The following is a 16,106-nucleotide window of genomic DNA, read 5'->3' on the forward strand; positions in this document are numbered from 1 at the left end:
TATATATATATATATATATATATATATAGCCTCCTGGGACCCAAGAATAGACTTTTGTCCACTGTAGTGGACATTATATTTTAGTGAATTTCTCTGACATCATACATGTCACATGACACAACCTGGGTGTCCTGTAAAGAGCACATTCAGGACTTTTCAGAGATCCCAAATGTTTGGAGGTTTCACCATGAAAACAACTTCTCCTTGGTCTTTAGAAATGTCTGACATTAATTTAGTGATCAAATGTAGCAATATGATAATATATTGTAATTATAATTTAAATTGGACTACTTTTTCTAATTGTATTTCATAAAACAACATCTCAGGAAAATGTTAAGGGGTTTCAAATTAAAAAAATACTTTCTGTTACAAAACAGGGCATTGATTTCAAACGTGTCCACTGTAGAGGACATCAGGACTAAAATCATGTTTATCAGGCATTTGGGAGACACAACAAGTGAATATGGAAATAAATTATACATCAATATTCCTATGAAATATTAGATATTATTATTAAAATGTTGCCAAATATTACTCCAATTATTACACTTCTTTTTTCATTAAATGTTGCTCCAAGAACACATTAATGTGCAAAATAGATACATTGCATTGAATGGGAATATTCATTTATGGCCATTTTACCCACATATTGCAAAAAGTAAAATGGTGTATCAATTTATTCCATTATTTCTTTCATAACATAGTTGAGAATAATCTTTATACAAATGTTGGTTGAAAAAAATCCTGAAACCCCAAAATTTATCGGTGATTGAAAAAAAATCCCATTGTTTTTGCCTATACATATAATTTCATGTCATTTTATTTTTTAAACAACTTAGTCCTGGCGTCCACTACAGAGGACATAGCATAACGTATGAATAAAATATTATTTATGTTTTTTTTACCATTTGTTTATTGTGCTCTAAACAGTGTGATGACATGGAAAAAAACTTAATTCAAAAAACGTTTTTTTTCTGGGTCTCAGGAGGATATTTTTTTTTGCACTAAACCTCCAATCAATAGGAAAGTGTTAGTCATTTAATTTGCAAAGAGATTAGCTAATCACAACCCATCTTATTTGCATATATACATTTAAAGGTACAGCAGCAAAAGCTTGTTTTTGGTGCAGTAAACCTTTAAGTGGATTTTTTCAGGAAAGAAAACTACAGTGGCTCATTTAAACAACAAAGCATGTAAAACAATATGCCTCATACTTAATAAAGTTGACATCATTCCTAGTGTCCTAGTGTCTAGGGCTCCCCTTCCCTTCTCAGTTTGGTGGTTTCCTGTAACAGCTCTTGTATTCATGGAATGCGCCATTATGAATGTTGACGGGGGTGAAGGGGGGGGGGGGAGCTGCAGGACAAGCACGCAGTGAACCGAGACATTAGCGTGTGCGGCCTTGACTGGCAGGGTGTGTATTTGAGCTGCGTGTCAAACATGGAAAGAAGAGAGAGAGAGAGAGAGAGAGAGAGAGAGAGAGAGAGAGAGAGAGAGAGAGAGAGAGAGAGAGAGAGAGCGAAAGAGAAAACCAGACCAATGCAAATATCAGCGCTCTGCCGTGACCTAGAACACCTCCCTGCATACAGATGCTTTGAATGAATCCTGAGTTTGTGTTCATATCCAAACCCTTCCCAGCGTGAGGGCAGGTGCTTCTTAATGTCAGTGCGAGAGCATATATCGATCTCAAGCTGGGCTCTGAAATGCGTTTGGGATACCAGCTCACGCCAATTGGTCAATGTTACATGTTAAATTTATATAAGGACACGTGAGGTGTTTTATTTATAAGGTTTAGACATGCTTACCATCATAATGTTTCCCTTGGGGTACCATGTACATACAATGGAATTGCTTATGGTATTACATTCTGATATCATCACTGGTTGCATTTGCATGCATTATTCTGATATTAATCCGAATTTGGTCATATTCCGATTATGTACATTTTTTTTTTGATCACTATAACCAGATTAAGTAAACATTCCGATTTCTTGAATCTGAATAACACATGTATATTTTTGTTTTAATCAGAATTTGGTCATATTCCGATTATGTAAGCATCATAAATGCATTGATTGCTATAAACCAGATTAAGCCAAATTTCTGGTTTCTAGAATCCGAATACCCAACGCTATCTCACGACCAATTCACATGAATTCGTACGAGGTGGCTAATTCGTACAAATTCGTACCACCTCACTCGTACGATATCGTACGATTTGTCTGAACCCCAGTGATGGGTAGGTTTAGGGGCGGGGTCAGGGGGAGGTCATTCTTACGAATTGGGCAACTCGTAAAATATGTACGATTTAGCAAAAATCTTACGAATTCGTACGAGTGAGGTTGTAGGAATTCGTACGAATTAGCTACCTCGTAAAATAAGTATGAATTGCCGTGAGATCGTGTTGGAATTACACGTGTATAATTTTGCTTTATTTTAGGCCATGCAAACACCTTTTTCAGAAAATCCATCATACACTGTAAAAACTCATTATTTTGTGTTATCTTTTTGCATGTTTTTTTTTTTTTTGTTTAACTAACTTATTTCGATAAGTTGAGGACAAGAAAACTTAAAATTTCTTGTTGTCTGGACAATCTAGTTATCTCTACACAAAAAAATAAGTTGAAATAACTAAATTGCTAAAATATTTTTTACAGTGTAAATGCTTATTATTCAAATCTGTGCATGTCCAAACAAGGATAAATCTGGGTGATAATAAAGAGCTAAAAACTTCAGATATTGAAGAAAATTAATATTTGGTTGGCCACAGTAGCGAAATTTTACCAAAAATTGATGGGAAAAAGATCAATTTTATATTGTCAATAGTGTAGAGATGCATTAAGATGCATAGAACATAGAGCTCTTCTGTAATAGACTGTGGCCAGTCTTGACAATCCATATTTTCACACACTACAGGGTGGCGAAGCGTCAATTAGCACTGCTAATTAATCTTCGTTAGATGTGTGTGTGTATTACACATAAAGAGTAGAGAGATTTACAAGTGATTCGCATTAAATAGATGAGAGATTGTGTTCCAACAGAGATATTGCTACAGGTTCTTATATATACAGGTGTAAATGATCTTACAGTATATGAAGATAAACAGTATGATGCATAAACGTTGTTGGTCTAGGAACAACATTTCTGGCTTCATTTTAGGGTTTGGGCTGTGGTTTAGTGGTGGTGGGTGGACGGGGGCAGGGAACAAGGGAACACCCAAAAGCGCCAAAGTCATAGTAAACTAAGTTAGAATGGCTTTGACACTCTTATGTGATTGATTATTGGCTAGCAGGGAGCCTTAACAGTCGGCACTGAATTTTTTATTCAAACAAGTTCAGGCAGTTGTTTTAATACCTACCGACATAATTTGCATATATTTCTTGGTTGCATTTCTGTTGAAATTGGTAGGAACACAGACAAAGTTGACATCAGTACTAGTGTCTGTTGATTTTAAACTACAAAATGGCTGCTATTTAAATATAAAGTCTGTCTCTGAATAAAACATGTGACGCTCATGGTGTTTTCAGCGTTGTCTCACTATATAAGGACATGAATTTCATATCCAGAGCTGCTCTGAGAGTCAGTTCACAAGCATTTCACTATTTCATTTGATAAAAACTATCATTTGAGACACAAAGATACAAACCACAAACCGCCAAAATACAAGTTTGGTTTAGTTTAAAGAAATTATGACAAAGACATGTAATATTGTGCAGTATAATGGACTTCTTAAAGTGATAATACTAATAATACCGTTTATTAAAACGAAGGAAAAAAAAAGTCATCTATGTTTTATTTTAAACAGCAAACTCTGCACTTTGTTTGCCAAAAAAAGGAAAGGAATTGTTCAAATTTCATACTTTAAACAAAAAAGATTTATCACTATAATTTTTTATTTTAAATTTCTATTAAATCATGAAACACTGAATCCAGACAAAATATCCCCCCCAAAATTCTGAAAATTATATTTAACACAAATAATTTCTGAAAAAAGAAAATACATTTCATAGAGCACTATTGTTAAACTTAAAAAAAAAATGATAATAATACAATTGTTATAGTATTAAGATATTAATTAAATAGACATATAAAATTGTTAAATAGACAAATAGAAATTGAAATAGAAGTGCATGGAATTTGAAAAAATAAAATAAAACAGAATTTGGGAAAAAATAAAACAAATGTCATAGCAGTGTTATTTTAGTATTACTGGGATATTATAATAGAATTATTAATATTTTCAATTCGTTTTTTAAATTTTCATATTGGGTAGTTTTTTATTTAATAAAAATGGCAAAATACACACTTTTTATATAGTTTTTACGCATTTTTATTTCAGTTTTAGTTATTTTAGTACATTGTTAAACTAAATAAAAATTAGGAATGTTGCCTTGGAACGAAAACATATGTTGTTTTATATTGTATTTTATTTCAGTTAATGTTTATATTTTTTTAATATTTAAAAATATAAGATTTTAGTTTTAGTTAATGACAACCCTGTTTCATAGGGCCCTAGATTATAGGGCTTTGGCGGTTGCTTAACAGGATGTTGTGACAGGACCAACAGAAGATCCAGAAACACATTCAACTTGGCAAAATCCCTGCGACCACAGGTGCAAACCAGTGGGCACGTTCTATCTCCTGTTCATCTCGCTCTCTCTTCTTCTAATAGGTTGGTGGATCGCCTTGAGGGAAGAGAAGAAAACGAGACAGGCACAAGTAGCGATCGCTTTGCACTAATGACATGCATATGCCAGCACCACCCGTGGACATGAGTGTCCAAATGACACACTGCTAAACTCTTACACGACAGCCTCATCGATGCCTCTCGTGGGCTTCTGCTTTGCTTTTTGGATTTCTGACCTACTTTTTTTGGAGCCCCGACTGACGTCGAAATCTTGGATGTCTTCCAGTGTTATCTGAAAACATGCACCCACACCTTTAATTGAGCGGCCACATCAATGGCAGCTTTAATTAACCTGTCGGCAGTTTTCAGAAAACCGCAATGTGGGTGAATCTGAGTGGTGTTACGACGAGCAGATGTTGGTGTGTTTGATTCTATGAATCATCAACTGCTCAACCAAGTTTGCCATTAGCATGCTGTGATATCGCTGTTTTAGGACTCGAGACGTCTGATGTAGCAGGTCCTCTGAGAGTTGAGAGCTTGTTTCATTCACCCCGAAGCTTCAACAACACTTGCCAATCAAGTTTTAAATTATGACTCATGCAGTCTAATTTTGGGGACGTTTAGAAGCTGACTGAAATTTGTGAGTGCTAAGTAAGCTTGATTCCGATCTCTCGGGAGATGTAGTTACAAGCAAAACATTTTGCAATGCTTTTTATTTCTTTATCAACATCAACTCTTTTTCTCTATCAACATTTTGTGGAGAGCTCGCCACATGGCATTTTACAACCTGAACTAACCTTGCCTTGTCATTAAAAAGGTAAAATTATCTGATATTTTTGACCTTGACATATTCATAAGGGTCTATAATATAATTTCTTGCTTATTTATTTATTCATTCAGAGTGTTGGTTGGATTTCATGACTTTACTGGTCGCACCACATGACATCCTTCCTCCAAAAATCATCTCTGTTGTTGGTATGTGTGATTCCGGGATTGTAGAATGCATATACAGTCATTACTGCAAACTTGGACTTTATATTTGCTATCCAACTGCTCTTTACACAACACTGCCTAAAAAAGCCATCAGATGGTCTCAATAGAACCTGTGGTTTTTCTTTCATGTAGAGGCAGGGGTGCACAAAAACTGCAATTTCTTGTTTCAAAAAGAACAAAATTGCCCAAACCAGCTTCACCTCTTACTCCACTTCTGGGCCTTCACCAAAAAACGTGGAGCATGCAGTGGGGATCATTTCAACAAGCACTTACAGTCGTCCTCTCCTGCTTTGTGAGATTGGCTAAATTGGTGATGCTGACTTTGGTGACACTGTAACAGAACACCTCATTGTCATAATTCAGCTGCTGAGGCATTGTTGGATTCACTTGTCATGGTTGTCCTCACTTAACCGAATACTTTGCACACAAGGGCAGATGGCGTGGCAATTACAGATCGTCTTATTTACCGCTGTGAGACACGCAGACTCCTGTCAAGGCAAACAGAAACCAACACCAGTTTGAATCTGGGTTGGGGTTGTTTCCCAATCCCATCCATCTTTTTAAGTCCCAATGAAGGCAAAATGCACATAAATATAGAAGTAGTTGTCATTTCTGCAACAGGTTAAATAAAACAAAAGTATATTTTATTCCAGTGGTAAAGTGACCCATTATGCTTTTTTGAACATTACCTTTCATGCAGTGTGTAATATAATAGTTTGTGAATGTAAAAGGTCTGCAAAGTTTCAAAGATCAAAGTCCATGACAAATAAAGTTGTCTCCTAGAAGAAAGAATTGATTCTGATCTGCCAAAACGAGCTGTCAGCAATTGTGGTTGGTTTGTATTGTCGACATGTCGAAAAGACACTGTTGCATGAATTCAGCATGCACTTCCGAAAGGATGAGGACTCTGGCTGGAACTGATACAGAATAAGCAATGCCATTGTTACTGTTTGTTAGCCTGGTTAAAACCAGACCATTCTCAGTTGTAACTGAGTTATGGTCTGGCAAAGCGTCATAGACAAATCATTTCCAGAGGGGCGTCACCAACGGACGTCGCGGATAGACCTAAACCCAATCAGAGCGATGAAGGAGATGACGTATGCAGAGCGGCGGAGAAACATCTCCGACTGTTGTTCTTTGCTCGGTTTTTAACAAAAAGGAAACATTCAAATCGCTTAAAACAGACGCGATAGCTGATTCGAACGAGTGATGTTCGATGGCGGCATCCATCTTTGTAATGTAGGCTACAAAATCTGTTTCAAAATCCCAGTGCTGTCGTCATCGTGTAAAGCCCGCCCCAACGTTTCTGGGGTGCATTTCCCGAAAGTATCGTTAGCCAACTATGGTCGCAAGTTGGTCGCAAATCCCATTGAACTCTATTGGTAACGACGGAACTTGCGACCATAGTTGGCTAACGATGCTTTCGGGAAACGCACCCCTGATTGGTGCCTCGATTTCGACGGATTGGAAATGGGCTTGAATGAGCTCTTTGCCAGACTAACTTTCAGAGCAAATCTAATTTGCCGGAAGTTGTCTGGGTTTTCCCAGGCTAACTGTTTGTATCACTGTGTATAAAACAGACTGGGCCATCTGACCAATCAGAGCAGAGTAGACCAATCACAACAGACTGGCCATCTGACCAATCAAAGTAGAGTAGACCAATCATAACAGACTGGGTCATCTGACCAATCAGAGCAGAGTAGACCAATCACAACAGACTGGCCATCTGACCAATCAGAGCAGAGTAGACCAATCACAACAGCCTGGGCCATCTGACCAATCAGAGCAGAGTAGACCAATCACAACAGACTGAGCCATCTGACCAATCAGAGCAGAGTAGACCAATCATAACAGACTGGCCATCTGACCAATCAGAGCAGAGTAGACCAATCACAACAGACTGGCCATCTGACCAATCAAAGTAGAGTAGACCAATCACAACAGACTGAGCCATCTGACCAATCAGAGCAGAGTAGACCATTCACAACAGACTGGGCCATCTGACCAATCAGAGCAGAATCGACCAATCACAGCATATTAGACTCTCAGAAAGGAGGAGTTTAGAGTGACCGAATCTTTGAACGAACCGTTTTTTAAACGCTTTGAGAAATGAGGTGATCTGCAATGCATATTATGAGAAAATAAGTGTTTTTTGACCATCGATGCATGTAAATCTATTGTAGGAGACCTTCAAAAACAAATGATCAACATTTAAAAAAGCATAATATGGGCACTTTTAAGTTATTGACGAATGTTTTGTGTTGTCTTTCCAGAGTGGTGAGTGGAAAGAGAGAGTCCTGCTTCCCCCCCCTCCCTGCCCATTCCATCATCCGTAGAGCATCTTTCATGCGTCTCCCTGGGTCCGAATCCCACGTCAGGATGAACTGTGAGCAGGATTTTGGAGATGGAGGCATGAACGTCACTCTAACTCTCCGGCTGCTCATGCACGGAAAGGTAAACACACATAGACACCACAAACATTTAGTATATTCAGTGCAAGACGAACCTGACATCGACATGTACATTTCAAAGTGATGCTGCTTTGTACCGAAACTTCTAATGAAAACATCTTAAACTCAGTGTCAGTAGACTAGTTTCGCACCTACTCAATGGCTCAACCTGTCAATACAGAGATAATTTAATACAATCTCTGATTTAACCTGAATTGGATCAAATGAATGCATCATATATTGCTGTGTATTGATACATTGGTGTAAGTACATTTATTAAATATGAACATTTCTGATTAACTATTAATTAGATAATTCTTGTTCGTTTAGTGAAAAACAGTGTGGGAATCATGCCATGATTATTTGCAACTAGATTCTTCAGTGTATTTTACTTCTTCCAAATATTTTGAATCTACTTGAATTCAAGTTCTCAGTGAACAAATGGTTGTAGATTTCATTGCCATGTCATTACAGTGTTGTCAACATGTTCGTTTAACTGTCAGCCAGCTGCCAGTGACAGATTTCCTTCCACGTGCCTAAAACTCCTTGATATTTCTCATTTGCATATCTCTAAAAAGGAATGAGTCATTAAAAACAGTCATGAAAAACCAATGAAAACATAATGAACCGTTAATAAACTGCCACGTTTATATGATTTATGTGCCAATTTATTTTACCATAATTCTCATCAACAGATTGTAACTTGATCTTTCAATGAGGATAAACAGAGATCCTTCAAGACTTAAGTGATCCCTTACAATCTTGGCAGCTCAAAGCACACATCCTTGCTGAAAACTTTTCTAGAAACATTCGGACATGATGTCACAACTTAATAAGTGGTGCATGACATCATCCTTCAAACTTTTTTCAGCCAGTTATAACACAAATCAAAAGCAACCCAACCTAAGCTCATGAGAAAACATCACTGTTTTATGGGGTACAGATTTCGTAGGAATTCGAAGAATAGATTTGTATTGAAAAGTATGATTTAAAAACAAACAAAAAAACACTGAAAATAAAGGTCCTTCATTAGCATTGACGTTCCCTAAGGAATCTATACCATCCATGGAACCTTTCCAATGCACAAAAGTCTCTTTATAGTGGAAAAAAGTTCTTTAGATTATCAAAATATGTTCATAACATAAGAAAAACATGGTTTTAAGAGTGCATGAAGGTTCACCCCAATACTATCAAGAGGGTCGTAACCAGATCGCACGAAAACGCATTAATGAGATTGTACAAATTTATAAGAATTTGCCACCAATTCACCAAATTTTTAAATAGCTAAATTGCGATAAGAGGGTGTTGAGCCACCTGACAATCTAAAATGTGCTTTGCGCTTTGACACTCTTGGGTGTGATTTTCATCAATAACTCCATGTCGTTCCAAACCCGTAAGACATTAGTTCATTAGTTCACAAATGAAGATATTTTCGCTGAAATCTGAGAGATCTCTGAGAGAGTTTAATGAAATCTCGCGTCTCAATTGAGGTTACACCACTGGAGTCACATGGATTACTTTTATGATGTCTTTACTACCTCTCTGGGTCTTGAAAGTGGTAGTTGCGTAAACTGCCAATGGAGGGACATAAAGCTCTCAGATTTCATCAGAAAGATCTTTATTTGTGTTCCGAAGATGAACGAAAGTCTTGGAAAGACATGGAGGTGAGTAATACATGACAGCATTTATATTTTTGGGTGAACTAACCCTAATCTTCAACATGAAATCAATACAAATTCTGAACAGTTTTTGAAAAGAAAAATTTGGCTTTTTAATATTTAAATCAAAATGAAATGAGATTAAAACATGCTTCGCCTTTAAAATGACTTTGGCTCACATCACTACTGTGACAACTCTCACAATCCAAATTCGTACCTGATAGATTTGTTCTTAGATATCGCACTTTTTGGTAACATTAATCAAATGGGGTTATAGACACCATCTTGTGCTGACTTTAAACCTGAGATGGGACATTTAAAAGGTACAGAGTGCTTCCGGAGCCTGGAGGGCCCTGTGCTAATATGGTTCCACGTGATCCCGAATGCACAGATACTCCAGACCCGGCCTACCTCATCAAAACCCATAGACAGATGAGCGGGGAGTGAGCTCGCTAATCAATAAGCTGACATTTGCTTTATTTCTCTTTTCACAGGAGGTCGGCAGCATCATAGGCAAGGTGAGCGATTCTCTTTGTTCCCGTTGTCCCTGCTGTTGACTTATTAGATTTCGTGGATGCGTCTTGAGATTTTATGTCACTATTGGGTTTGTTTGTTTTCCCTCTGTATTAGATTGTTCTTGCAATCTTTCTCTCAAACCTTTAGGTTACAATCCAAAAACCGCAGATTAGAAACCCACAGAATGCATCAATACAAGACTTGATGTTTTCTAGCAAATGGATTGTTAAATGCGACGAGTCGTAAATCATATGTATTAATAATCTGGATATATTGCATTGTTAAATTCTACAGCTAGCTCTGTTTATCCCCAGAGCGAGTGCAATTGTCTAAACATGGCACAATCTCTTGGAGAGGCCCAATGTAGATGTCACAATGATTAGTAAACAGTGTGTCAGCTACTGATGAGATGATTTTTGTGGGATTTTTGTTCCCTACTTCGGCCAACTCCAGGTCCTGGAGCTACAAAACACAAATACACACAGTTGTTGGCATTTATTTGGCTCTAAATTAATCTCTTGCGAAACAAAGCTCTCTTCAGAACTGGCCTGCTAATAGGTCTCTGGGCCTTTGCCAGAGCTTGGCCTCAGGACCAGAGGCAGACAGAAGGATACAGACCCGCTCTGAGCTCCACGGGGTCTCCGCTGCTGCAAATACGTCTTCTCGAAAACACAGTGCACTCTGTTGTCTTGCACAAAAAGAATCGAAAAGTAAACAAAGTATGTTGCAATGTCCTAAAGGTGCTATCTTCAGATCACAACAGCCAAACAATAAATCAAGAACAAGCTTGGCTGCACTTCCTGTTGCAGGGATCTGATCGATCGATAAAATAGAGCCTAGCTGCAACAAGTAGGGCCCAAGCGCATTTTTCTAACGCAAATATGTGAATGGAAATGTCCTTGCCACGTAAATTCGATGTTCTGACACTTTTGGGAAGGCAGTAGCTCAACAGAAGCTCAACCTGCGCATTTAATTCTCAGTGCTGCCGCACGTGCTAGAGTGCTAATATAGCTTTATAGGTGGCTAACTGAATCACAACACGTTGATAACTCTATCGCCCTTGAGTAAATGTTCCTTGTTTGACAAACTTTATGCGTTTAATTTTCAGCGTTGCCACAAGGGGTTCTTTAGTTGTTGTTGTTAGCGTAAAATATTATCTACTACAGTCGGTTTTCGATTTCAGATCAACTACTTTTATGCCAGAACAACAGTTTAAAGACAATCTGGCTGAACAAGTTTGTTAAAGTTAGCTAATGCGTCAACATGTTTATAGATAGCTAACTGAACCATAACATGTTGATAACTCTACTGGCCGCTTGAGTAAATGTTCCTTGATACATATTTCATTCGGACACTTTTGGAATCTCAGTGAACCAAAAACATAGAGTTTGTGTAACTTGTCGTGTGCATTTCATTTTCAGCGTTACCACAGGGGGTGCTATAGTTGTAGTTAGCTTAATTTATATTCTACTTTTTGATTTCGGATCAATTACTATCATGGCGAAGCAAAACACCTAACTATGAAGGTCCACTCCTAAACCTATGTAACCATCAGGGGGGGCGTAACCAGATTGTACGAAAATGTACAAATGAGATTGCACGAATTTATACGAAATTGCCAGAATTTTGAACAGTAGTTACAAGTCGCAAGTAAACATTCCTTGCTACACAAACTATATTTTATATTGTGTTCTGACACTTTTGGAAATGCAGCTGTAACACAGTATGTTGTTGTGGGAAGAAGGAGGCGGGAACCGGCGAACATTCAACAGACTTTTAATAACAAAATAGAACAAATACAAAACGAAAGTAAAGGCAGCAGTCCCTCACGGACGACTGCTGTCACGTAATAAAACATAAACAAAACGTAAAATGCAGGCCTGGCCTCTCTCATCCTCCACTGTCGTCGCTCCTCCTTTTATGCTTCTGCTCCTCCGTGAGAGATACATTCGCTCATCATTAATCACGCCACCGGCCTCGCGCCGTTCTCCCTCGGCCCTCGTCCTGTTCCCCACAGCAGCGAAGCAAAAAAATTGAGTTAGCATCGCTCATCATGTGCGTTTCATTTTCAGCATTGCCACAAGGGGCGCTATAGTTGTCGTTGGCTCTTACATTATATTCTACTACATCCAGTTTTTTTTTTTTCAGACTAACTACTATCATGGCAGAACAATATTTTGATCAAACAAACCATGTTTATATCTATCTAGCCGAGTCATAACACATTGATAACTCTATCACCCCTTGAGTATCGAGGTTATGCGCTGTTTCTGCTCGTTGGCCAGGCATTTGTGTCTGCATTTAAATACTTGTGTAGAGTAGTTTTCTGGCAGTAGTTCCCAGTACTGGCAAATTTCCTAAATCAAAGTGTAACATTGCTGTATCAAAAAGCCCTCATCTGTTTGATGCATTAATTTATGCCACAGTTTGTCGTTTCATTGGGCTAATTTAAATGGTACGTCTCTCGTCGTGGGTTGAATCCATATGCAGGGCTTTTGGGGGACATTTGTGGAATGATGATCATGTAATGCTTAATCACGTTCCAGTATAAGATCAGCTAAACGATGACTTTGACATCCTCTGTTGTCTTCTTTTTCCCTCTCTTGTTTTTTCTCTGAAGCAATAGTAAATGAATGAAGGCCTGTGGTGTAGATCTCCTCACTGTGAAATCAATATATCAAGGCTTGGTTTCCCGGACAAAGATTAAACACAGTCTTAGACTAAATCTGTGCCGTTACCTGTGGTTCTCCATCACAAATCTTCATTGGAGATATTCGTGGGGGAGGGCTATCTAGAGTCGATTACTATTCGCAATGCGTCTTCAGGAGAAAGAAATGAAAGTTAATTGTGTATTATAAGGAGAGAGAGAGCTCGGCCACAGTTGACGATGTTTTATTTGACATGAATAAAAAAAGAGTAACGGATTTAGTCGTTCAGTTGGCGTCATTCATGAAACACAAGGCATCTTCCGCAGTCTTGTTTTTGTTCATGCTAGCTTCTTTGTTCGTAAATCATTCTTGCATTAATTGTTAAAAAAAATATATATATATTTACGTTATGCATGGAAACACTGATTTTTCATTTTATTATTTGTTGTAGTCATAGATTTAGCCTTTTGACAAACATTTCTAAAGTTCTGAATTTAGTTGACAAAAATACATTATGTACAAAAATATAAAAAAACAAAGGAAGATTTTAGTATCATTGAGATACTATTATAGTTTATATTAATAGTTTGAATTATTTTTTTCTCTTATATTTTTCTGTTTCATTTACATTTTTGTTAAAGTTTTAGTAATTTTATTTTGTGTTTGTCATTTATATTATTTTTATAGTATGAATATATAGTTAATTTTTAGTTATTTTAGTACATCAAGGTAAACTAAATGAAAATGAGAAATGAAATAAGTCTTAAGTATTATTATAAATATTTTATTTTAGATACAATTTTATTCAAGTAGCAAAAATATATATTTTTTATATATGTGGTTTTAGTTTTGGCTAACTAACAACCCTACATTGATGAATACCAAAAACATAATAAAAATTTCATTATAATTAATTTTGTTATTTAAGTTTCATTGGCCAAGTGATCAACACACAAGTACGCAACTGTACGACATATTGTAAAAAACTGTACTTGTGTTCTTCCACAGCCTTGTTTTTGTTCAAATCAAACTAAATATGGTGTCAGCAGTTTTAAAGAACTTTGTGGCATGTGGCATGATATTTTTATTGGCATTAAGGGTAGATTTATAAGATGGGTGGTCTCGAAAACATCTCATGTGAAATTTCAATTTCCTTGATAAATTAAAACCACCCAAGTCCCACTTCACCTCTGTTATGACACATCCAATCATCCTTTTAGCCCATCTAAAGACAATGAAACGCCAGTCAAGCGTGTTAAAGCAGATCCTCAGATCTTCAGTCATGACTATGCCGTACACGTTAGCTTCTGTGTCTGAGATAGCGAGACACTATCTGAGGCTATCTAAGTGATTCATGGACTATTGATTCCCTAGTCAGTCCAATTGCAGAGCCTTCGATTGGAAAACCTGTTCCCCTGAGGCCTATGCATGCAGATGCCATATTGCTGTGTAGCGAAGCAGAATTGATATTAATTTCAGCTATCTGTTCAACTAGTCAAACTCACTTTATCCTCCACTATAAGCCATTGTGAAAGACATTCACTCTGGGGAAACAATATATCACACAAACAAACATGAGAGAAAGACAATGAGTGCTTTATGATCTTCTTTTTTTCTCCCCCTACAGAAAGGAGAGACGGTGAAAAGGATACGAGAGGAGGTAAGCCACATGCTACTCATAGATGTTGTCTTTCTCCGCTTCCCAGCATGCATCATGCATGCAGAACAGACGGCATTCCTTTGAAGCTAGCGCCACATGGAATTCTACACATAAATGTGGTTTTAAGCTGGAAAAAAGACACCGAAACGGCCTTATTTCCACACATACGTCCACAAAACAGTTGATGTCCGCCACATTAAAGCTGAAAGACTGCAGAAGACATTAATATTTAAATGAAGCCTTTCATCTCAAGGGCGCATGACAGCGCACACTCTGCGACCACTAATTCATTAGTTTGATATGAATGCGTTGGTATTTTCAAGGTAGCTGCTAATAACAATAGCTTCCGGATAAAGATTGAAGTGGGTTACCAGGGAGAAAAACCCAGGCGTGGGTGAACGTGTCCCTCCGAGAATGAATATATATATATATATATATTTTTTTTTTTTCTGGCACTGATGATCAGTAGACATTCTTCATGAGCTAACAAAAGCACACATAGTCTCTTATTCTCTAGCTCGCTTGCACCCTTACCTAAAGTTTTTTGCTTTCTTACAACATAAAATGACAAAAATACTGTTTTCTTCGACCTAATTAATGGTTTGAGGGTGGAAAATGTGAACGCAAGCCTGCACACGATGCATGTTCTATTGCATTAGTTGGGGCACCACAGGGGTCAATTCTGGGCCCGATAGATGTCATTAACAGAACATATTGCAATTGGATGTTTTTATCTGCTGTTCAGTGCTATAACTAGGAAATAGCTCTTCCTGAAAAGAAAGTCTGTCATCATGTACATGGGTGTGACCCATGTCACACCAATTCCAAAGGATTTTCTTTCTTCTGTGGAATGCAAAAGGAGACATTTTGAAGAATGTTCACACTTCTGTATTCCGTACAACAAAGATAGTTACCAGGGACTTTAAAGCTAGCAAAAAAGCACAAGAAAAGTGCACTATAATCCAAATCTTCTGAAGAAACTGGTTTAGAATGACATGAATGTGAGTAAAATATGACAAGTAGTTTTTGAGGTAAATTACTTATATATATAAATATATATATTTATTTATTTATAAAAAATACCTTGTCTTTTTGTCTGCAAAGTTCAAACCACAAACAGTCCAACATTGTATTACTAAAATATTTTCTGGAAAATAAGTCATACCTGAACTATACTTTAAGTCACAGCAGGTCAAAATTGCATTGTTGAATAAATCAGTTTATTATTACATTCATAAATAAAGCAAAACTTACCGGTAAATAAACCCTTTAAATCCATAGAGATAAATTGCATTACTGTTATGTGATCATTTTTGTTTATTATAACTACACTAAACACTGCATATATTAAGTAAAGATATAAATGTCTATACACTTGATAAAAAAAATATATATATATAGATATATATGTATACTGTACATTATACATAAATTGCATTAAATATGTAAATTATACTGCCGATAAACAGTTGCATTTGCATGCATTTGTGCATGATTGATAGAGAGATCAGTTTAAGTGAAGCTGACAGTCAGAGCTCTGCTGGAGATCCACAC

General features: G+C 37.1%; 2 protein-coding genes across 4 annotated transcripts in view; one reads left to right on the forward strand and one right to left on the reverse strand.

Annotated features, from left to right (window-relative positions):
• The window catches only part of rbm15b (RNA binding motif protein 15B), a 270,324-nt gene that overhangs the window by 207,362 nt on the left and 46,856 nt on the right, over positions 1–16,106 (reverse strand). The window lies entirely within an intron of this gene.
• pcbp4 (poly(rC) binding protein 4) overlaps positions 1–16,106 on the forward strand; it is an 80,357-nt gene that overhangs the window by 39,083 nt on the left and 25,168 nt on the right. For all 3 annotated transcript variants that reach the window (XM_056260578.1, XM_056260579.1, XM_056260580.1), the window contains exons 2-4: positions 7,894–8,074; positions 10,223–10,246; positions 14,520–14,552. In XM_056260578.1, coding sequence (XP_056116553.1) covers positions 7,967–8,074; positions 10,223–10,246; positions 14,520–14,552 — 165 coding nt within the window. In that variant the 5' untranslated portion in view covers positions 7,894–7,966. The remainder of the gene's footprint in view (positions 1–7,893; positions 8,075–10,222; positions 10,247–14,519; positions 14,553–16,106) is intronic.

Source organism: Rhinichthys klamathensis, unplaced genomic scaffold, assembly GCF_029890125.1.
Source record: "Rhinichthys klamathensis goyatoka isolate OS25496 unplaced genomic scaffold, OSU_Roscu_1.1 h1tg000009l_1, whole genome shotgun sequence".
In the NCBI taxonomy this organism is placed as follows: Eukaryota; Metazoa; Chordata; class Actinopteri; order Cypriniformes; family Leuciscidae; genus Rhinichthys; species Rhinichthys klamathensis.